At 57.1% G+C, this 23,538-nt stretch overlaps 1 protein-coding gene across 1 annotated transcript in view; it reads left to right on the top strand.

Moving 5' to 3' along the window:
* Window positions 1-261: 261 nt before the first annotated feature.
* The window catches only part of LOC139235617 (embryonal Fyn-associated substrate-like), a 28,206-nt gene continuing 4,929 nt past the window's right edge, over window positions 262-23,538 (top strand). Inside the window, exons 1-6 of the mRNA XM_070866660.1 lie at window positions 262-335; window positions 8,373-9,119; window positions 16,099-16,239; window positions 16,586-16,705; window positions 19,473-19,724; window positions 22,160-22,246. Of these exons, the coding sequence (XP_070722761.1) occupies window positions 324-335; window positions 8,373-9,119; window positions 16,099-16,239; window positions 16,586-16,705; window positions 19,473-19,724; window positions 22,160-22,246 (1,359 nt within the window). The 5' untranslated portion in view covers window positions 262-323. The remainder of the gene's footprint in view (window positions 336-8,372; window positions 9,120-16,098; window positions 16,240-16,585; window positions 16,706-19,472; window positions 19,725-22,159; window positions 22,247-23,538) is intronic.

Raw genomic sequence — 23,538 nt, 5'->3', positions numbered from 1 at the left:
TCCGTCCCTCTCTCTGTGTCTCTCTCTCTGTCTGTCTCACTCCGTCCCTCTCTTTGTGTGTCTCTCTCTGTCTGTCTCACTCCGTCTCTCTCTCTGAGTCTCTCTCTCTGTCTGTCTCTCTCTAACGGCTTATTTTAGTTCCTCACTCACGTCCTCCGAGAATATTTCGCCCAAGCTCCTCAGGACTGCGACGGCGACCTCGGGCTGGACTCCAATCGCTGAGAAGAGATGGAGGCGGTTTAAGCGATCGTCTCTGGTGACCCCCAGCGCCCTCCCCATCGTCCCTCTGTGGACGTCAACGTAACCAGCGAACTACGGCAGCGATGAGCGTCTCGGTGAGTAACCAGTGCCAATGGTTCACAGCGAGTCAGAGTACCATCCAACTGGGAGAGACAGGGCAGTACTGAGGGAGTGCCGCACTGTCGGAGGGGCAGTACTGAGGGAGCGCCGCACTGTCGGAGGGGCAGTGCTGAGGGAGTGCCGCACTGTCGGAGGGGCAGTACTGAGGGAGCGCCGCACTGTCGGAGGGGCAGTGCTGAGGGAGGGCCGCACTGTCGGAGGGGCAGTACTGAGGGAGCGCCGCACTGTCGGAGGGGCAGTACTGAGGGAGCCCCGCACTGTCGGAGGGGCAGTACTGAGGGAGCCCCGCACTGTCGGAGGGGCAGTACTGAGGGAGTGCCGCACTGTCGGAGGGGCAGTACTGAGGGAGTGCCGCACTGTCGGAGGGGCAGTACTGAGGGAGCCCCGCACTGTCGGAGGGGCAGTACTGAGGGAGTGCCGCACTCTCTGAGGGGCAGTACTGAGGGAGCCCCGCACTGTCGGAGGGGCAGTACTGAGGGAGTGCCGCACTGTCGGAGGGGCAGTACTGAGGGAGTGCCGCACTGTCGGAGGGGCAGTACTGAGAGAGCGCCGCACTGTCGGAGGGGCAGTACTGAGGGAGTGCCGCACTGTCGGAGGGGCAGTACTGAGGGAGTGCCGCACTGTTGGAGCTGTCATCTTTCTGGGACATTAATCCTCGGCGGGGTGGGAGGTCTGGCGGGGGAATTATCCCCGGTGTCCTGGGGCCAATATTTATCCCTCAACCCAACATCACGAAAAAAAAAACAGATTATCTGGTCATTTATCTTATTGCTGTTTGTGGGAGCTTACTGTGCACAAATTGGCTGTCGCGTTCCCTACATTACAAACCGTGACCACATTTCTAATTAATTCATTCGCTGTAAAGCGCTTTGGGGGCATCCTTTGGTCCATGGAATCTCTTACGTCCCACCTGAGAGGACAGATGAGTCCTCATTCTAACCTACCGACCCTCCGACAGTGCGGCACTCCCTCAGTACTGCCCCTCCGACAGTGCGGCACTCCCTCAGTACTGCCCCTCCGACAGTGCGGCGCTCCCTCAGTACTGCCCCTCTGACAGTGCGGCGCTCCCTCAGTACTGCCCCTCCGACAGTGCAGCACTCCCTCAGTACTGCCCCTCTGACAGTGCGGCGCTCCCTCAGTACTGCCCCTCTGACAGTGCGACGCTCCCTCAGTACTGCCCCTCCGACAGTGCGGCGCTCCCTCAGTACTGCCCCTCCGACAGTGCGGCACTCCCTCAGTACTGCCCCTCCGACAGTGCGGCGCTCCCTCAGTACTGCCCCTCCGACAGTGCGGCTCTCCCTCAGTACTGCCCCTCCGACAGTGCGGCGCTCCCTCAGTACTGCCCCTCCGACAGTGCGGCGCTCCCTCAGTACTGCCCCTCTGACAGTGCGGCACTCCCTCAGTACTGCCCCTCCGACAGTGCGGCGTTCCCTCAGTACTGCCCCTCCGACAGTGCGGCACTCCGTCAGTACTGCCCCTCTGACAGTGCAGCGCTCCCTCAGTACTGCCCCTCCGACAGTGCGGCACTCCCTCAGTCCTGCCCCTCCGACAGTGCGGCGCTCCCTCAGTACTGCCCCTCCGACAGTGCAGCACTCCCTCAGTACTGCCCCTCTGACAGTGCGGCGCTCCCTCAGTACTGCCCCTCTGACAGTGCGATGCTCCCTCAGTACTGCCCCTCCGACAGTGCGGCGCTCCCTCAGTACTGCCCCTCCGACAGTGCGGCACTCCCTCAGTACTGCCCCTCCGACAGTGCGGCGCTCCCTCAGTACTGCCCCTCCGACAGTGCGGCGCTCCCTCAGTACTGCCCCTCCGACAGTGCGGCGCTCCCTCAGTACTGCCCCTCCGACAGTGCGGCACTCCCTCAGTACCGCCCCTCCGACAGTGCGGCGCTCCCTCAGTACTGCCCCTCCGACAGTGCGGCAAACCCTCAGTACTGCCCCTCCGACAGTGCGGCACTCCCTCAGTACTGCCCCTCTGACAGTGCGGCGCTCCCTCAGTACTGCCCCTCTGACAGTGCGATGCTCCCTCAGTACTGCCCCTCCGACAGTGCGGCGCTCCCTCAGTACTGCCCCTCCGACAGTGCGGCACTCCCTCAGTACTGCCCCTCCGACAGTGCGGCGCTCCCTCAGTACTGCCCCTCCGACAGTGCGGCGCTCCCTCAGTACTGCCCCTCCGACAGTGCGGCGCTCCCTCAGTACTGCCCCTCCGACAGTGCGGCACTCCCTCAGTACCGCCCCTCCGACAGTGCGGCGCTCCCTCAGTACTGCCCCTCCGACAGTGCGGCAAACCCTCAGTACTGCCCCTCCGACAGTGCGGCACTCCCTCAGTTACGGGGGAGTGTCGACACTGGATTCTGGAGCTTGAGTCTCCGGAGAGAGGCTCGAACCCACAACGTTCTGAGTCTGAGGCAAATAAGTTGCCCACTGGGCCAGAGCTGACAATACAGAGCCACGTCTCGCGTCCCGAGATCACAGATTTGTTTTTAGACCAGCAACCTGAGCTGCGACCTGTGACCCCTGCGGAATAACTCCCTCGGAATTTCAAATTGACAACTGGCGAAAGTCCAAAAAAAGATTCTGAACAATATTTGTAAACCGGCTGTTTCTACCCATCGGGCGGATTGAACCGTCTATGGCTTGATTCCCAAGCACAGAGAATCCTGTCACTGTCAGAGGGGCAGTACTGAGGGAGCCCCGCACTGTCAGAGGGGCAGTACTGAGGGAGCGCCGCACTGTCGGAGGGGCAGTACTGAGGGAGTGCCGCACTGTCGGAGGGGCAGTACTGAGGGAGCGCCGCACTGTCAGAGGGGCAGTACTGAGGGAGCGCCGCACTGTCGGAGGGGCAGTACTGAGGGAGTGCCGCACTGTCGGAGGAGCAGTACTGAGGGAGTGCCGCACTGTCGGAGGGGCAGTACTGAGGGAGTGCCGCACTGTCGGAGGGGCAGTACTGAGGGATCGCCGCACTGTCGGAGGGGCAGTACTGAGGGATCGCCGCACTGTCGGAGGGGCAGTACTGAGGGATCGCCGCACTGTCGGAGGGGCAGTACTGAGGGAGTGCCTCACTGTCGGAGGGACAGTACTGAGGGAGTGCCGCACTGTCGGAGGGGCAGTACTGAGGGAGCCCCGCACTGTCAGAGGGGCAGTACTGAGGGAGCGCCGCACTGTCGGAGGGGCAGTACTGAGGGAGTGCCGCACTGTCGGAGGAGCAGTACTGAGGGAGTGCCGCACTGTCGGAGGGGCAGTACTGAGGGAGTGCCGCACTGTCGGAGGGGCAGTACTGAGGGATCGCCGCACTGTCGGAGGGGCAGTACTGAGGGATCGCCGCACTGTCGGAGGGGCAGTACTGAGGGATCGCCGCACTGTCGGAGGGGCAGTACTGAGGGAGTGCCTCACTGTCGGAGGGACAGTACTGAGGGAGTGCCGCACTGTCGGAGGGGCAGTACTGAGGGAGTGCCTCACTGTCGGAGGGGCGGTACTGAGGGAGCCCCGCACTGTCGGAGGGGCGGTACTGAGGGAGCCCCGCACTGTCGGAGGGGCAGTACTGAGGGAGTGCCTCACTGTCGGAGGGGCAGTACTGAGGGAGCCACGCACTGTCGGAGGGGCAGTACTGAGGGAGCGCCGCACTGTCAGAAGGGCAGTACTGAGGGAGCACCGCACTGTCGGAGGGGCAGTACTGAGGGAGTGCCGCACTGTCGGAGGAGCAGTACTGAGGGAGTGCCGCACTGTCGGAGGGGCAGTACTGAGGGAGTGCCGCACTGTCGGAGGGGCAGTACTGAGGGATCGCCGCACTGTCGGTGGGGCAGTACTGAGGGATCGCCGCACTGTCGGAGGGGCAGTACTGAGGGATCGCCGCACTGTCGGAGGGGCAGTACTGAGGGAGTGCCTCACTGTCGGAGGGACAGTACTGAGGGAGTGCCGCACTGTCGGAGGGGCAGTACTGAGGGAGTGCCTCACTGTCGGAGGGGCGGTACTGAGGGAGCCCCGCACTGTCGGAGGGGCGGTACTGAGGGAGCCCCGCACTGTCGGAGGGGCAGTACTGAGGGAGTGCCTCACTGTCGGAGGGGCAGTACTGAGGGAGCGCCGCACTGTCAGAGGGGCAGTACTGAGGGAGCACCGCACTGTCGGAGGGGCAGTACTGAGGGAGCCACGCACTGTCGGAGGGGCAGTACTGAGGGAGCGCCGCACTGTCAGAAGGGCAGTACTGAGGGAGCACCGCACTGTCGGAGGGGCAGTACTGAGGGAGTGCTGCACTGTCGGAGGGGTAGTACTGAGGGAGCCCCGCACTGTCGGAGGGGCAGTACTGAGGGAGCCCCGCACTGTCGTAGGGGCAGTACTGAGGGAGCGCCGCACTGTCGGAGGGTCAGTACTGAGGGAGCGCCGCACTGTCGGAGGGGCAGTACTGAGGGAGCGCCGCACTGTCGGAGGGGCAGTACTGAGGGAGCGCCGCACTGTCGGAGGGGCAGTACTGAGGGAGCGCCGCACTGTCGGAGGGGCAGTACTGAGGGAGCACCGCACTGTCGGAGGGGCAGTACTGAGGGAGTGCCTCACTGTCGGAGGGGAGGTACTGAGGGAGTGCCGCACTGTCGGAGGGGCAGTACTGAGGGAGCCCCGCACTGTCGGAGGGGCAGTACTGAGGGAGCGCCGCACTGTCGGAGGGGCAGTACTGAGGGAGCCACGCACTGTCGGAGGGTCAGGGAGAGGGGGGTGACCTGAGATTAGGAAGGGGTTCGATCGGGCAGGTATGGGCAAGATATTTCCACTTGTGGTGGGTGAGCAGACCTCGGGGGGCGATAAATATAAGCCGGTCACTGATGCATCCGTTCAGAACTTCAGGAGAAACCTCTTTACCCGAGAGTGGTCAGAATGTGGAACTCGTTGCCCCCGGGATTGCTCGAGGCGAATAGCAGGATGCCTTTAAGAGGGAGCTGGATTAGCCCCTGAGGCAGAAGGGAACAGGAGTACACCTGGGGAGAGTGGGAAGCAGTAACTCCCATGGGAGCTAGCACCAGCATCGAAAGTAGGACGTGGATTTGTATAGCGCCTTTCACAATCTCAGCACGTCACACAGCGCTTTACAGCGCAGTCACTGTTGCATTGTGGGAAACACGGCAGACAATTAGCGCACAGCAAGCTCCCACACACAGCAATGTGATAATGACCGGATAATCTGTTTTCTAATTGATGTTGGGTGGAGCCATAAATATCGTGGCCCATGATTCCCCCTCCTCTTCTTCCAATAGTGCCCACGGATCTTTTATATCCCACCGGAGAGGGCAGACGGGGCCTCGGTTTAACGTCTCCTCCCTCAGTACTGCCCCTCCGACAGTGCGGCACTCCCTCGGTACTGCCCCTCCGACAGTGCGGCGCTCCCTCAGTACTGCCCCTCCGACAGTGCGGCGCTCCCTCAGTACTGCACCTCCGACAGTGCGGCGCTCCCTCAGTACCGCCCCTCCGACAGTGCGGCGCTCCCTCAGTACTGCCCCTCCGACAGTGCGGCACTCCCTCAGTACTGCCCCTCCGACAGTGCAGCACTCCCTCAGTACCGCCCCTCCGACAGTGCGGCACTCCCTCAGTACTGCCCCTCCGACAGCGCAGTGCGGCGCTCCCTCAGTACTGCCCCTCCGACAGTGCGGTCCTCCCTCAGTACTGCCCCTCCGACAGTGCGGCGCTCCCTCAGTACTGCCCCTCCGACAGTGCGGCGCTCCCTCAGTACTGCCCCTCCGACAGTGCGGCGCTCCCTCAGTACTGCCCCTCCGACAGTGCGGCACTCCCTCAGTACTGCCCCTCCGACACTCGCTCCCTCAGTACTGCCCCTCCGACAGTGCGGCACTCCCTCAGTACTGCCCCTCCGACAGTGCGGCACTCCCTCAGTACTGCCCCTCCGACACTCGCTCCCTCAGTACTGCCCCTCCGACAGTGCGGCACTCCCTCAGTACTGCCCCTCCGACACTCGCTCCCTCAGTACTGCCCCTCCGACACTCGCTCCCTCGGTACTGCCCCTCCGACAGTGCGGCACTCCCTCAGTACTGCCCCTCCGACACTCGCTCCCTCAGTACTGCCCCTCCGACAGTGCGGGGCTCCCTCAGTACTGACCCTCCGACAGTGCGGGGCTCCCTCAGTACTTCCCCTCCGACAGTGTGGTACTGACTCCCTGACGCTGGGGATTACTTTTATTCGGGCCACTCCCAGTCTCCTGCGGGCGAACAGCTGTCGCCTTGAGACTCCCCACGTGGAGCTACTGTTGGTTTGAAAGAGCCCAGGGCTGCTCGCCATCAGTCAGGTCTTGTCAATCAAATCTAGGCCCCAGTAGGCCTCAGGAGGCGGGGTTGCACCATCCCCTCGCTTTTCAAATTATAAACACGGCCTGTCTCCTGTACGGGGTCTCGAGCCAGCTGGAGGGGAAGAACTTTGACCCCAGAGAGGGTGAAAGGTCAGTTTTTTGATCCCCATGCGCCACCTTCATCTGCCTCTTTTCTGCAGGGCTGGATTTGACCCCAGGTCATCAAGGGTGAAAGGTCAGGGCATAAGAACATCAGAAATAGGAGCAGGAGTCGGCCATTCGGCCCCTCGAGCCTGCTCCGCCATTTAATACGATCATGGCTGATCCGATCATGGACTCAGCTCCACTTCCCCGCCCGCTCCCCATAACCCTTCACTCCCTTATCGCTCAAAAATCTGTCTATCTCCACCTTAAATATATTCAATGACCCAGCCCCCACAGCTCTCTGGGGCAGAGAATTCCACAGATTTACAACCCTCCGAGAGAAGAAATTCCTCCTCATCTCAGTTTTAAATGGGCGGCCCCTTATTCTAAGACCATGCCCCCTAGTTCTAGTCTCCCCCATCAGTGGGAACATCCTCTCTGCATCCACCTTGTCGAGTCCCCCTCATAATCTGATACGTTTCGATAAGATCACCTCTCATTCTTCTGAACTCCAATGAGTAGAGGCCCAACCTCCTCAACCTTTCCTCATAAGTCAACCCCCTCATCCCCGGAATCAACCGAGTGAACCTTCTCTGTACCCCCTCCAAAGCAAGTGTATCCTTCCGTAAATACAGAGACCAAAACTTGCACGTATTGCCCTCACCTCGAGGGCACTGGGATGTGAGAAAAAAAATCAAAGAGCAAGTTATTATTTAAATGGAGAAAGATTGCAAAGTGCCGCAGTACAGAGGGACCTGGGGGTTACTTGTGCATGAAACACAAAAGGTTAGTCTGCAGGTACAGCAAGTGATCAGGAAGGCCAATGATATCTTGGCCTTTATTGCAAAGGGGGATGGAGTATAAAAGCAGGGAAGTCTTGCTCCAGTTTTCCAGGGTATTGGTGAGGCCACACCTGGAGTACTGCATGCAGTTTTGCTCTCCGTATTTAAGGAAGGATATACTTGCTTTGGAGGCAGTTCAGAGAAGGTTCACTCGGTTGATTCCGGGGATGAGGGGGGTTGACTTATGAGGAAAGGTTGAGGAGGTTGGGCCTCTACTCATTGGAGTTCAGAAGAATGAGAGGTGACCTTATCGAAACGTATCAGATTATGAGGGGGCTCGACAAGGTGGATGCAGAGAGGATGTTTCCACTGATGGGGGAGACTAGAACTAGGGGGCATGGTCTCAGAATAAGGGGCCGCCCATTTAAAACTGAGATGAGGAGGAATTTCTTCTCTCAGAGGGTTGTAAATCTGTGGAATTCTCTGCCCCAGAGAGCTGTGGAGGCTGGGTCATTGAATATATTTAAGGTGGAGATAGACAGATTTTTGAGCGATAAGGGAGTGAAGGGTTATGGGGAACGGGCGGGGAAGTGGAGCTGAGTCCATGATCGGATCAGCCGCGATCGTATTAAATGGCGGAGCAGGCTCGAGGGGCCGAATGGCCGACTCCTGCTCCTATTCCTGATGTTCTATTGGTGGGGGTGGGGAAAGGGCGGGGTGCGGAGGAGGGTGGTGGGGGGGGTGTTGTAGGGGGAATCGTGGCCTTACCCTGTCCCTTTCTCTCTCCACCCTTCCCTCCCTCTGCAGACCCTCCTGGCCAAGGCTCTGTACGATAACCTGGCAGAGAGTGCCGACGAGCTCTCCTTCCGTCGCGGGGAGATCCTGATGGTGGTGGAGCACGGCACGGCTGGGCTGGGCGGCTGGTGGCTTTGCTCGCTGCATGGCCGGCGAGGCATTGTCCCCGGCAACCGGCTCAAGCTCCTGGAAGGCGGCCCCCGGCAGGCCCCGCCCCCGCTCGCCGCTGCCGACCAGACGCCCCCGTCGCTGGAGGGGTCGAGGGCCCAGCGGAAGGCCCCGTCGCTCGAGAGGTCAGACGTCTACCAGGTGCCCCCGTCGCTCGAGAGGTCAGAGGTCTACCAGACGCCCCCGGCGCTCGAGAGGTCAAAGGTCTATCGGGTGCCCCCGCTGCAGGAGGGGTTGGATGTCTATCAAGTGCCTCCCTCGTTGGAGGGGTCAAAGGTCTATCGGGTGCCCCCGCTGCAGGAGGGGTCGGATGTCTATCAAGTGCCTCCCTCGTTGGAGGGGTCAAAGGTCTATCGGGTGCCCCCGCTGCAGGAGGGGTCGGATGTCTATCACGTGCCTCCCTCGTTGGAGGGGTCAAAGGTCTATCGGGTGCCCCCGCTACCGGAGGGGTCAGACATCTACCAAGTGCCCCCGTCGTTGGAGGGCTCGACGGTCTATCGGGTGCCCCCCATGCACGAAGGGTCGGAGGTCAACCGGGCTCCCTCGTCTGCCCACAGAGGCCACACCGAGGCCGCGACCCATGAGAGAAAGGTGAGAAGTTCAGGCGGGGGCAACCCAAAGGGTTTGCGGTGGGAAGTGTGGGGGGGGTTGGGGGCCTCCGACCTCCGACCTCTGAACCGTTACAGCACAGGAGGAGGCCACTGGGCACATGGAACGACGTTGGATTTTACAGAAACAGGCTCCAGATGGGTCTCCTCCCACCCATCAACATATTCCCATCTCCCCCGTGTGTTTATCCAGCTCCCCCTTAAACGCATCGATACTATTCGCCTCAACCCCTCCCTGTGGCAGCGAGTTCCACATTCTCACCCCTCTCTGGGTAAAGGAGTTTCTCCTGAATTCCCCGTTGGGTTTATCAGTGACTGTCTGATATTGGTGGCCCCCTGGTTCCGGTCTCCCCCCACAAGTGGAAATATCTTCTCGACGTTTACCCAATCGAACCCCTTCCTAATCTTAAACACCTCTATCAGGGTCACTCCTCAGTCTTCTATTGTCCAGAGAAAACAGCCCCAGCATGTTCAATCTTTCCTGATAATTATAACCTCCCAGTTCTGCTATCATTCCATTTTCTGTACCTTCTCCAGTCTCTCTATATTCCTTTTGAACAATGGAGACCAGAACTGTGGACAGTGCTCCCAGTGTGATATGACCAGAACTGTACACAGTGCTCCCAGTGTGATATGACCAGAACTGTGCACAGTGCTCCCAGTGTGATATGGCCAGAACTGTGGACAGTGCTCCCAGTGTGATATGGAGACCAGAACTGTACACAGTGCTCCCAGTGTGATATGACCAGAACTGTACACAGTGCTCCCAGTGTGATATGACCAGAACTGTGCACAGTGCTCCCAGTGTGATATGACCAGAACTGTGCACAGTGCTCCCAGTGTGATATGGAGACCAGAACTGTACACAGTGCTCCCAGTGTGATATGACCAGAACTGTGCACAGTGCTCCCAGTGTGATATGGAGACCAGAACTGTACACAGTGCTCCCAGTGTGATATGACCAGAACTGTGCACAGTGCTCCCAGTGTGATCTGGAGACCAGAACTGTGCACGGTGCTCCCAGTGTGATATGGAGACCAGAACTGTGCACGGTGCTCCCAGTGTGATATAACCAGAACTGTGCACAGTGCTCCCAGTGTGATATGGAGACCAGAACTGTACACAGTGCTCCCAGTGTGATATGACCAGAACTGTACACAGTGCTCCCAGTGTGATATGGAGACCAGAACTGTACACAGTGCTCCCAGTGTGATATGACCAGAACTGTGCACAGTGCTCCCAGTGTGATATGGAGACCAGAACTGTGCACAGTGCTCCCAGTGTGATATGACCAGAACTGTGCACAGTGCTTCCAGTGTGATATGACCAGAATTGTACACAGTGCTCCCAGTGTGATATGGAGACCAGAACTGTACACAGTGCTCCCAGTGTGATATGGAGACCAGAACTGTGCACAGTGCTCCCAATGTGATATGGAGACCAGAACTGTACACAGTGCTCCCAGTGTGATATGACCAGAACTGTGCACAGTGCTCCCAGTGTGATCTGGAGACCAGAACTGTGCACGGTGCTCCCAGTGTGATATGGAGACCAGAACTGTGCACGGTGCTCCCAGTGTGATATAACCAGAACTGTGCACAGTGCTCCCAGTGTGATATGGAGACCAGAACTGTGCACAGTGCTCCCAGTGTGATATGACCAGAACTGTACACAGTGCTCCCAGTGTGATATGGAGACCAGAACTGTGCACAGTGCTCCCAGTGTGATATGACCAGAACTGTGCACAGTGCTTCCAGTGTGATATGACCAGAATTGTACACAGTGCTCCCAGTGTGATATGGAGACCAGAACTGTGCACAGTGCTCCCAGTGTGATATGGAAACCAGAACTGTGCACAGTGCTCCCAGTGTGATATGGAGACCAGAACTGTGCACAGTGCTCCCAGTGTGATATGACCAGAACTGTACACAGTGCTCCCAGTGTGATATGGAGACCAGAACTGTGCACAGTGCTCCCAGTGTGATATGGAGACCAGAACTGTACACAGTACTCCCAGTGTGATATGGAGACCAGAACTGTGCACAGTGCTCCCAGTGTGATATGGAGACCAGAACTGTGCACAGTGCTCCCAGTGTGATATGACCAGAACTGTACACAGTGCTCCCAGTGTGATATGGAGACCAGAACTGTACACAGTGCTCCCAGTGTGATATGACCAGAACTGTGCACAGTGCTCCCAGTGTGATATGGAGACCAGAACTGTGCACAGTGCTCCCAGTGTGATATGACCAGAACTGTGCACAGTGCTTCCAGTGTGATATGGAGACCAGAACTGTGCACAGTGCTCCCAGTGTGATATGGAGACCAGAACTGTACACAGTGCTCCCAGTGTGATATGACCAGAACTGTGCACAGTGCTCCCAGTGTGATCTGGAGACCAGAACTGTGCACGGTGCTCCCAGTGTGATATGGAGACCAGAACTGTGCACGGTGCTCCCAGTGTGATATAACCAGAACTGTGCACAGTGCTCCCAGTGTGGTATGGAGACCAGAACTGTGCACAGTGCTCCCAGTGTGATATGGTGACTAGAACTGTGCACAGTGCTCCCAGTGTGATATGACCAGAACTGTGCACAGTGCTCCCAGTGTGATATGGAGACCAGAACTGTACACAGTGCTCCCAGTGTGATATGACCAGAACTGTGCACAGTGCTCCCAGTGTGGTCTAACCGAAGTTCTATACAAGTTAAACCTGGAAAGGGAAGTTGAAGCAGATTCAATGGTAACTTTCAAAAGGCGGAATTGGATAACCGGGTTGTGGAACTGATTGGATAGCTCATTTAACAGCTATGGCCCGATGGGCTGAATGGCCTCCTCCTTTTCTGCACGATGCTCTGATTCTCGCACACTGCGGCCCTATGCCTGCCTATGTCACTTAATTAAATGGTCGGACACTGAGAAGTGTGGAGGAACACAGGGACCTGGGAGTGCAGGTCCACAGATCCCTGAAGGTAGCAGGCCAGGTGGATCAGGTGGTTAAGAAGGCATACGGAATACTTGCCTTTATTAGTCGAGGCATAGAATACAAGAGCAAGGGAGGTTATGCTTGAACTGTATAAAACACTGGTTAGGCCACAGCTGGAGTACTGCGTGCACAGTTCTGGTCACCACATTACAGGAAGGATGTGATTGCACTAGAGAGGGGACACAGGAGATTTACCAGGATGTTGCACTGAAGAGGGTACAGAGGAGATTTACCAGGATGTTGCACTGGAGAGGGTACAGAGGAGATTTACCAGGATGTTGCACTGGAGAGGGTACAGAGGAGATTTACCAGGATGTTGCACTGGAGAGGGTACAGAGGAGATTTACCAGGATGTTGCACTGGAGAGGGTACAGAGGAGATTTACCAGGATGTTGCACTGGAGAGGGTACAGAGGAGATTTACCAGGATGTTGCACTGGAGAGGGTACAGAGGAGATTTACCATGATGTTGCACTAGAGAGGGTACAGAGGAGATTTACCAGGATGTTGCACTGGAGAGGGTACAGAGGAGATTTACCAGGATGTTGCACTGGAGAGGGTACAGAGGAGATTTACCAGGATGTTGCACTGGAGTGGGTGCAGAGGAGATTTACCAGGATGTTGCACTGGAGAGGGTACAGAGGAGATTTACCACTATGTTGCACTGGAGAGGATGCAGAGGAGATTTACCAGGATGTTGCCGGGACTGGAGAATTTTAGCGATGAGGAAAGATTGGATAGGCTGGGTTTGTTTTCCTTGGAACAGAGGAGGCTGAGGGGAGAGCTGATTGAGGTGTATAAAATGATGAGGGGCCTGGATAGAGTGGATAGGACGGACCTGTTTCCCTGGGCAGAGGGGTCAACAACCAGGGGGCAGAGATTGAAAGTAATTGGGGGGGGGGGGGGCGTTTAGAGGGGATTTGAGGGGAAATGTCTTCACCCAGAGGGTGGTGGGGGTCTGGGGTGGAACTCACGGCCTGAAAGGGGGGTAGAGGCAGAAACCCTCACCATATTTGGATGTGCCCCTGAAGTGCTGTAACCTACAGGGCTACGGACCCAGAGCGGGAAAGTGGGATTAGGCTGGGTAGCTCTTGGTCGGCCGGAGCGGACACGATGGGCCGAATGGCCTCCTTCCGTGCTGTAAATGTCTGTGATTCTATCTTGCTGTGTTAGTTATTTTGGGCGTGGTGAATTATGACACCGAGTGCCCGGAGGGTCCGATGCATAATACTGTACCTCACGTGAAATTCCAACCTCAACCACACGTGATTATATCGGGGAATGTTTGCTGCTTAGCATTCTCCAATCTGCAGGCGGTTATTATTAGCTGATGGGACAAGACTTCACCTGCCCTGGGAGTGTTTGATGGGACAGTGTAGAGGGAGCTTTACTCTGTATCTAACCCCGTGCTGTACCTGCCCTGGGAGTGTTTGATGGGACAGTGTAGAGGGAGCTTTACTCTGTATCTAACCCGTGCTGTACCAGCCCTGGGAGTGTTTGATGGGACAGTGCAGAGGGAGCTTTAATCTGTATCTAACCCCCTGTACCTGCCCTGGGAGTGTTTGATGGGACAGTGTAGAGGGAGCTTTACTCTGTATCTAACCCCCTGTACCTGTCCTGGGAGTGTTTGATGGGGCAGCGTAGAGGGAGCTTTACTCTGTATCTAACCCCCTGTACCTGCCCTGGGAGTGTTTGATGGGGCAGCGTAGAGGGAGCTTTACTCTGTATCTAACCCCCTGTACCTGCCCTGGGAGTGTTTGATGGGACAGTGCAGAGGGAGCTTTACTCTGTATCTAACCCCCTGTCCCTGCCCTGGGAGTGTTTGATGGGACAGTGTAGAGGGAGCTTTACTCTGTATCTAACCACTGTACCTGCCCTGGGAGTGTTTGATGGGGCAGTGTAGAGGGAGCTTTACTCTGTATCTAACCCCCTGTACCTGCCCTGGGAGTGTTTGATGGGACAGTGTAGAGGGAGCTTTACTCTGTATCTAACCCCGTGCTGTACCTGCCCTGGGAGTGTTTGACGGGACAGTGTACAGGGAGCTTTACTCTGTATCTAACCGTGTGCTGTACCTGCCCTGGGAGTGTTTGATGGGACAGTGTAGAGGGAGCTTTACTCTGTATCTAACCCCCTGTACCTGCCCTGGGAGTGTTTGATGAGACAGTGTAGAGGGAGCTTTACTCTGTATCTAACCCCCTGTACCTGCCCTGGGAGTGTTTGATGGGACAGTGTAGAGGGAGCTTTACTCTGTATCTAACCCCCTGTACCTGCCCTGGGAGTGTTTGATGGGACAGTGTAGAGGGAGCTTTACTCTGTATCTAACCCCCTGTACCTGCCCTGGGAGTGTTTGGTGGGACAGTGTAGAGGGAGCTTTACTCTGTATCTAACCCCGTGCTGTACCTGCCCTGGGAGTGTTTGATGGGGATAGTGTAGAGGGTGCTTTACTCTGTATCTAACCCCCTGTACCTGCCCTGGGAGTGTTTGATGGGGACAGTGTAGAGGGAGCTTTACTCTGTATCTAACCCAGTGATGTACCTATCCTGGGAGTGTTTGATGGGGCAGCGTAGAGGGAGCTTTACTCTGTATCTAACCCCCTGTACCTGCCCTGGGAGTGTTTGATGGGGCAGCGTAGAGGGAGCTTTACTCTGTATCTAACCCCCTGTACCTGCCCTGGGTGTGTTTGATGGGACAGTGCAGAGGGAGCTTTACTCTGTATCTAACCCCCTGTCCCTGCCCTGGGAGTGTTTGATGGGACAGTGTAGAGGGAGCTTTACTCTGTATCTAACCACTGTACCTGCCCTGGGAGTGTTTGATGGGGCAGTGTAGAGGGAGCTTTACTCTGTATCTAACCCCCTGTACCTGCCCTGGGAGTGTTTGATGGGACAGTGTAGAGGGAGCTTTACTCTGTATCTAACCCCGTGCTGTACCTGCCCTGGGAGTGTTTGACGGGACAGTGTAGAGGGAGCTTTACTCTGTATCTAACCGTGTGCTGTACCTGCCCTGGGAGTGTTTGATGGGACAGTGTAGAGGGAGCTTTACTCTGTATCTAACCCCCTGTACCTGCCCTGGGAGTGTTTGATGGGACAGTGTAGAGGGAGCTTTACTCTGTATCTAACCCCCTGTACCTGCCCTGGGAGTGTTTGATGGGGACAGTGTAGAGGGAGCTTTACTCTGTATCTAACCCCCTGTACCTGCCCTGGGAGTGTTTGATGGGACAGTGTAGAGGGAGCTTTACTCTGTATCTAACCCCCTGTACCTGCCCTGGGAGTGTTTGATGGGACAGTGCAGAGGGAGCTTTACTCTGTATCTAACCCCGTGCTGTACCTGCCCTGGGAGTGTTTGACGGGACAGTGTAGAGGGAGCTTTACTCTGTATCTAACCCCCTGTGCCTGCCCTGGGAGTGTTTGATGGGACAGTGTAGAGGGAGCTTTACTCTGTATCTAACCCCCTGTACCTGCCCTGGGAGTGTTTGATGGGACAGTGTAGAGGGAGCTTTACTCTGTATCTAACCCCCTGTACCTGCCCTGGGAGTGTTTGATGGGACAGTGTAGAGGGAGCTTTACTCTGTATCTAACCCCCTGTACCTGCCCTGGGAGTGTTTGATGGGACAGTGTAGAGGGAGCTTTACTCTGTATCTAACCCCCTGTACCTGCCCTGGGAGTGTTTGATGGGACAGTGTAGAGGGAGCTTTACTCTGTATCTAACCCCCTGTACCTGCCCTGGGAGTGTTTGATGGGACAGTGTAGAGGGAGCTTTACTCTGTATCTAACCGTGTGCTGTACCTGCCCTGGGAGTGTTTGACGGGACAGTGTAGAGGGAGCTTTACTCTGTATCTAACCCCCTGTACCTGCCCTGGGAGTGTTTGATGGGACAGTGTAGAGGGAGCTTTACTCTGTATCTAACCCCCTGTACCTGCCCTGGGAGTGTTTGACGGGACATTGCAGTTTCACCATTTTGTTCCGTTTTTCTCCACCCAGGTTACCGATGTTCCGGATCGGGAGACGGAATTCAGGTCGGACCCGCGGCTGAGTGCGGACGAGAACGAGTACACGGTTCCCGACCCGGAGATTTACAAGATGCCGACTATCGGGGCAATCTCCGAGACAAGCACCGAGGAGGTACAGCAAAATGTGGGACTCCCGATACACCCCATCGGAGCAATGCAGCGTCCTCTCACTGACCCAGGGCTCCCCGTCGCGAGTGGTAGACTCCTGGGCTCCCCCCCTCAGTGTGGGTATAATGGTCGAGTCCTGGGCGCCCCCTCAGTGTGTGCATAATGGTCGAGTCCTGGGCTCTCCAATCAGAGGGATCGCTGAGTCTAATGGCAGAATCCTGGGGTCTCCAATCAGAGGGCTGCGTTCCTGCTCTGAACCCCCATTGTCCCTACCCTGGGGACCGGTGCTGATGCCCACCGAGTCGGTCTGTATTGGAAGACCCCCTAATCCCCACCTCCTGTTTCCGCAGGTTTACAACATGCCCACAATTGCTGGCTGGGATCCGGACCACCCTCCCCTCAGGGACATCCCCCCCATTCCCTGTCTCTACGACGACACGGACGGAGAGAATGTCACGGGAGAGCAAGAGGTGAGCGACGGAACAAGGGGAGGGTGTACTTATATTGGAGGCAGTTCAGAGAAGGTTCACTCGGTTGATTCCGGGGATGAGGGGGTTGACTTATGAGGAAAGGTTGAGGAGGTTGGGCCTCTACTCATTGGAGTTCAGAAGAATGAGAGGTGATCTTATCGAAACGTATCAGATTACGAGGGGGCTCGACAAGGTGGATGCAGAGAGGATGTTCCCACTGATGGGGGAGACTAGAACTAGGGGGCATGGTCTTAGAATAAGGGGCCGCCCATTTAAAACTGAGATGAGGAGGAATTTCTTCTCTCAGAGGGTTGTAAATCTGTGGAATTCTCTGCCCCAGAGAGCTGTGGGGGCTGGGTCATTGAATATATTTAAGGTGGAGATAGACAGATTTTTGAGCGATAAGGGAGTGAAGGGTTATGGGGAGCGGGCGGGGAAGTGGAGCTGAGTCCATGATCGGATCAGCCATGACCGTATTAAATGGCGGAGCAGGCTCGAGGGGCCGAATGGCCGACTCCTGCTCCTATTCCTTATGTTCTTATGTAGTCCTTCACTCCCTTATCGCTCAAAAATCTGTCTATCTCCACCTTAAATATATTCAATGACCCAGCCTCCACAGCTCTCTGGGGCAGAGAATTCCACAGATTTACAACCCTCTGAGAGAAGAAATTCCTCCTCATCTCAGTTTTAAATGGGCGGCCCCTTATTCTAAGACCATGCCCCCTAGTTCTAGTCTCCCCCATCAGTGGGAACATCCTCTCTGCATCCACCTTGTCGAGCCCCCTCATAATCTGATACGTTTCGATAAGATCACCTCTCATTCTTCTGAATTCCAATGTGTAGAGGCCCAACCTCCTCAACCTTTCCTCATAAGTCAACCCCCTCATCCCCGGAATCAACCGAGTGAACCTTCTCTGAACTGCCTCCAAAGCAAGTATATCCTTTCGTAAATATGGAAACCAAAACTGCACGCAGTACTCCAGGTGTGGCCTCACCAATACCGTGTAACTGTAGCAAGACTTCCCTGCTTTTATACTCCATCCCCTTTGCAATAAAGGCCAAGATACCATTGGCCCTTCCTGATCACTTGCTGTACCTGCAGACTAACCTTTTGTGTTTCATGTACAAGTAACCCCCAGGTCCCGCTGTACTGCAGCACTTTGCAATCTTTCTCCATTTAAATAATAACTTGCTCTTTGATTTTTTTCTGCCAAAGTGCATGACCTCACACTGTCCAACATTATACTCCATCTGACAAATGTTTGCCCACTCACTGAGCCTGTCTGTGTCCTTTTGCAGATTTTTTGTGTCCTCCTCACACATTGCTTTTCCTCCCATCTTTGTATCGTCAGCAAACTTGGCTACGTTACACTCAGTCCCTTCTTCCAAGTCGTTAATATAGATTGTAAATAGTTGGGGTCCCAGCACTGATCCCTGTGGCATCCCACTAGTTACTGGTGGCCAACCCGAGAATGACCCATTTATCCCGACTCTCTGTTCTCTGTTAGTTAACCAATCCTCTATCCATGCTAATATATTACTAATATATTATTGTCAGATAGGCGGCAGGCAATTTGCGCACATCTGATTTATCTGTTTTATTTATTCATGATGTTGGTTAAGGGATAAACGTTGGGGTCCCAGAACACCGGGGAGAATTCTCCCGCCCCGTTGTTCGTCCAACACCGGCCACGGGAAGTTTTACTTCCCACCTCAGAGGGCAGACAGGACCTCGGTTTAACATCTCATCCCGAAATATGGTACCTCCGACAGTGCGGCACTCCCTCAGTACTGCCCCTCCGACAGTGCGGCACTCCCTCAGTACTGCCCCTCCGACAGTGCGGCGCTCCCTCAGTACTGCCCCTCCGACAGTGCGGCACTCCCTCAGTACTGCCCCTCCGACAGTGCGGCACTCCCTCAGTACTGCCCCTCAGACAGTGCGGCACTCCCTCAGTACTGCCCCTCCGACAGTGAGGCGCTCCCTCAGTACTGCCCCTCCGACAGTGCGGCGCTCCCTCAGTACTGCCCCTCCGACAGTGCGGCGCTCCCTCAGTACTGCCCCTCCGACAGTGCGACGCTCCCTCAGTACTGCCCCTCCGACAGTGCGGCGCTCCCTCAGTACTGCCCCTCCGACAGTGCGGCACTCCCTCAGTACTGACCCTCCGACAGTGCAGCACTCCCTCAGTACTGACCCTCTGACAGTGCGGCACTCCCTCAGTACTGTCCCTCCGACAGTGCGGCGCTCCCTCAGTACTGCCCCTCCGACAGTGCGGCGCTCCCTCAGTACTGTCCCTCCGACAGTGCGGCGCTCCCTCAGTACTGCCCCTGCGACAGTGCGGCGCTCCCTCAGTACTGCCCCTCCGACAGTGCGGCGCTCCCTCAGTACTGCCCCTCCGACAGCGCGGCACTCCCTCAGTACTGCCCCTCCGACAGTGCAGTACGGCGCTCCCTCAGTACTGCCCCTCCGACAGTGCGGCACTCCCTCAGTACTGCCCCTCCGACAGCGCAGTACGGCCCTCCCTCAGTACTGCCCCTCCGACAGCGCAGTACGGCCCTCCCTCAGTACTGCCCCTCCGACAGTACGGCCCTCCCTCAGTACTGCCCCTCCGACAGCGCAGTACGGCCCTCCCTCAGTACTGCCCCTCCGACAGTGCGGCACTCCCTCGGCACTGCGAGCGTTTGATGCGGGGGGAGGAGGAGGAGGGTGGGGGGGGGGATATGTGTCACGGCAACACTAATCCGTATTTAACCATGCCTCGATCCGCAGGTGTACAGCGTCCCGTGCTCGGTGGCGAAGGAGCAGTCCGGTCAGGCCGAGACCTACGATGTCCCACCGGGCCTGTCCCGGAAAGTGGCCAAAGTCTCGCCTTCGGTGGCCCGGAAGCCGTCGACGACGACCGAGGAACCCTACGACTGGCCGCGGGAGCCGTGGGTGACTGGCTCGGCGCCCTGCCCGGCCCAGCGGCTGTGCGGCCTGCGCCTGGCGGTGCTGGGGGCCTCCTCCCGGCTGATGGAGGCGGTGAGCCGGGGCCTGGGGGGCAGGCAGTGGGCAGAGGCGGAGCGCAGCGGGGTGCGCTCGGCCGCCGGGGGCCTGGGCGTCGCGCTGGGGGAGCTCCTGGCCTGCTGCCGGGCCTGCGGGCCGGAGGGGCCAGGCCTCGGTCCGCACCTGGAAGGCCTGGAGGTGGCCCTGGGCCTGCTGGGCGAGCTGGGCCGCCGGCTGGAGGCCTGGGAGCTGGGGGAGGCCGGGAGCCTGTCGGGGCTGCAGGACCTCAGCCAGTTCGCGGCCGTCACGGGGCGGGTGTCCGAGCACGTGGAGGGCCTGTCCGGCCTGCTGCTCGGCCTCGGGGAGGCCCAGGCCCCTCTGCCCCTCCTCGGGGAGCCCCAGGCCAGCTGGAGGAGGCCCCTGCCTCCGCTGCCCGAGCCCGGGGCCAAGGCCGCCATCCAGACCCGGCCCCTCCCACCCACGCCGGCCTATGCCCGGGAGGAGCCAGCCGACGGCGCCAATGTGTACGAGGGGGTGCTGCTGACAGAGGACCACGAGTACGTGCGCTTACAGGTGGGTGCTGAGGTCGAGGTGGTGGGCCCTGGGGTCGAGGATTGAGAGGTCAAAGGGGGGGGGTGGGAGAGTGAAGAGCGGTCAAGGGGCGGGAGAGTGAAGAGAGGTCAAGGGGCGGGAGAGTGAAGAGCGGTCAAGGGGCGGGAGAGTGAAGAGAGGTCAAGGGGCGGGAGAGTGAAGAGAGGTCAAGGGGCGGGAGAGTGAAGAGCGGTCAAGGGGCGGGAGAGTGAAGAGAGGTCAAGGGGCAGGAGAGTGAAGAGAGGTCAAGGGGCAGGAGAGTGAAGAGAGGTCAAGGGGCAGGAGAGTGAAGAGCGGTCAAGGGGCGGGAGAGTGAAGAGCGGTCAAGGGGCGGCAGAGTGAAGAGCGGTCAAGGGGCGGGAGAGTGAAGAGCGGTCAAGGGGCGGGAGAGTGAAGAGAGGTCAAGGGGCAGGAGAGTGAAGAGAGGTCAAGGGGCAGGAGAGTGAAGAGAGGTCAAGGGGCAGGAGAGTGAAGAGAGGTCAAGGGGCGGGAGAGTGAAGAGCGGTCAAGGGGCAGGAGAATGAAGAGAGGTCAAGGGGCAGGAGAGTGGAGAGGTCAAGGGGCGGGAGAGTGAAGAAAGGTCAAGGGGCAGGAGAATGAAGAGAGGTCAAGGGGCAGGAGAGTGAAGAAAGGTCAAGGGGCAGGAGAATGAGAGAGGTCAAGGGGTGAGAGAGTGAAGAAAGGTCAAGGGGCAGGAGAATGAAGACAGGTCAAGGGGTGGGAGAGTGAAGAAAGGTCAAGGGGCAGGAGAATGAAGAGAGGTCAAAGGGCGGGAGAGTGAAGAAAGGTCAAGGGGCAGGAGAATGAAGAGAGGTCAAGGGGCAGCAGAGTGAAGAATGGTCAAGGGGCAGGAGAATGAAGAGAGGTCAAGGGGTGGGAGAGTGAAGAAAGGTCAAGGGGCAGGAGAATGAAGAGAGGTCAAGGGGCAGCGGAGTACCGAGGCTGGCTCGGCCTGTCACGGTTAGTGTAGGCCTCACTGTGCGTGGATTTGGTCGCGGCCTGTCACGGTTAGTGTAGGCCTCACTGTGCGTGGATTTGGTCTCGGCCTGTCAGGGTTAGTTAGGCCTCGCTGTGTGTGGATTTGGTCTCGGCCTGTCAGGGTTAGTGTAGGCCTCACTGTGCGTGGATTTGGTCTCGGCCTGTCAGGGTTAGTGTAGGCCTCACTGTGCGTGGATTTGGTCTCGGCCTGTCAGGGTTAGTGTAGGCCTCACTGTGTGTGGATTTGGTCTCGGCCTGTCACGGTTAGTGTCGGCCTCATTGCGTGGATTTGGTCTCGGCCTGTCACGGTTAGTGTAGGCCTCACTGTGCGTGGATTTGGTCTCGGCCTGTCAGGGTTAGTGTAGGCCTCACTGTGCGTGGATTTGGTCTCGGCCTGTCAGGGTTAGTGTAGGCCTCACTGTGTGTGGATTTGGTCTCGGCCTGTCACGGTTAGTGTCGGCCTCATTGCGTGGATTTGGTCTCGGCCTGTCAGGGTTAGTGTAGGCCTCACTGTGTGTGGATTTGGTCTCGGCCTGTCAGGGTTAGTGTAGGCCTCACTGTGCGTGGATTTGGTCTCGGCCTGTCAGGGTTAGTGTAGGCCTCACTGTGTGTGGATTTGGTCTCGGCCTGTCACGGTCAGTGTAGGCCTCCTACTGTGCGTGGATTTGGTCTCGGCCTGTCAGGGTTAGTTAGGCCTCGCTGTGTGTGGATTTGGTCTCGGCCTGTCAGGGTTAGTGTAGGCCTCACTGTGTGTGGATTTGGTCGCGGCCTGTCAGGGTTAGTGTAGGCCTCACTGTGCGTGGATTTGGTCTCGGCCTGTCGAGTGACTGGGGAGCGGTTCAGGCCTGTGCAGGCTCCCTAAAGCTGAATACTCACCTCCTTTGCTTCCTTTGACCTCACAGGGGAAGGAGATTCCTGATGTTTGTCGGAAGGAAGTACTGAGCACCGGGAAGGTCACGGAGATCACTGAGCAACTCAAAGAGAATCAGGTAGGAACCAAAGGACAAATCGGCCTGCTCCTGACTCTGTATGTGTGTCCTCGGTCTGACTCTGTCTGTCTCCCCTTTAACTGTCTTGCCTCGCAATCCTCATCTTTCTGTTCCTCCGCTGTGTGTGTCACTCTGTCTCTCTCACTCTCTGTCTCTCTCACTCTCTGTCTCTCTCACTCTCTGTCTGTCTCTCTCACTCTCTGTCTCTCTCTCACTCTCTGTCTCTCTCACTCTCTGTCTCTCTCACTCTCTGTCTGTCTCACTCTCTGTCTGTCTCACTCTCTGTCTGTCTCTCTCACTCTCTGTCTCTCTCACTCTCTCACTCTCTGTCTGTCTCTCTCACTCTCTGTCTCTCTCACTCTCTGTCTCTCTCACACTCTCTCTGTCTCTCTCACTCTCTGTCTGTCTCACTCTCTGTCTCTCTCACTCTCTCTCTCACTCTCTCACTGTCTCTCTCACTCTCTGTCTCTCTCACTCTCTGTCTCTCTCACTCTCTGTCTCTCTCACTCTCTGTCTGTCTCTCTCACTCTCTGTCTGTCTCTCTCACTCTCTGTCTCTCTCACTCTCTGTCTCTCACACTCTCTCTGTCTCTCTCACTCTCTGTCTGTCTCTCTCACTCTCTGTCTCTCACACTCTCTCTGTCTCTCTCACTCTCTGTCTGTCTCTCTCACTCTCTGTCTGTCTCTCTCACTCTCTCACTGTCTCTCTCACTGTCTGTCTCTCTCACTCTCTGTCTCTCTCACTCTCTGTCTCTCTCACTCTCTGTCTCTCTCACTCTCTGTCTGTCTCTCTCTCTGTCTGTCTCTCTCACTCTCTCTCTGTCTCTCTCACTCTCTCTCTGTCTCTCTCACTCTCTCTCTGTCTCTCTCACTCACTCTCTGTCTCTCTCACTCTCTGTCTCTCTCACTCTCTGTCTCTCTCACTCTCTGTCTCTCTCACTCTCTGTCTGTCTCTCTCACTCTCTGTCTCTCTCACTCTCTGACTCTCTGTCTGTCTCTCTCACTCTCTGTCTGTCTCTCTCACTCTCTGTCTGTCTCTCTCACTCTCTCTCTCTCACTCTCTGTCTGTCTCACTCTCTGTCTGTCTCACTCTCTGTCTGTCTCACTCTCTCTCTCTCACTCTCTGTCTCTCTCACTCTCTGTCTCTCTCACTCTCTGTCTCTCTCACTCTCTGTCTGTCTCACTCTCTGTCTGTCTGTCTCACTCTCTGTCTGTCTGTCTCACTCTCTGTCTCTCTCACTCTCTGTCTCTCTCACTCTCTGTCTCTCTCACTCTCAGTCTCTGTCTGTCTCT

The sequence above is a fragment of the Pristiophorus japonicus genome, chromosome 23 (assembly GCF_044704955.1).
Source record: "Pristiophorus japonicus isolate sPriJap1 chromosome 23, sPriJap1.hap1, whole genome shotgun sequence".
Lineage (NCBI taxonomy): Eukaryota > Metazoa > Chordata > Chondrichthyes > Pristiophoridae > Pristiophorus > Pristiophorus japonicus.
The sequence above is the reverse complement of the archived record's forward strand: the minus strand, read 5'-3'. Positions and strand labels throughout refer to the sequence as shown.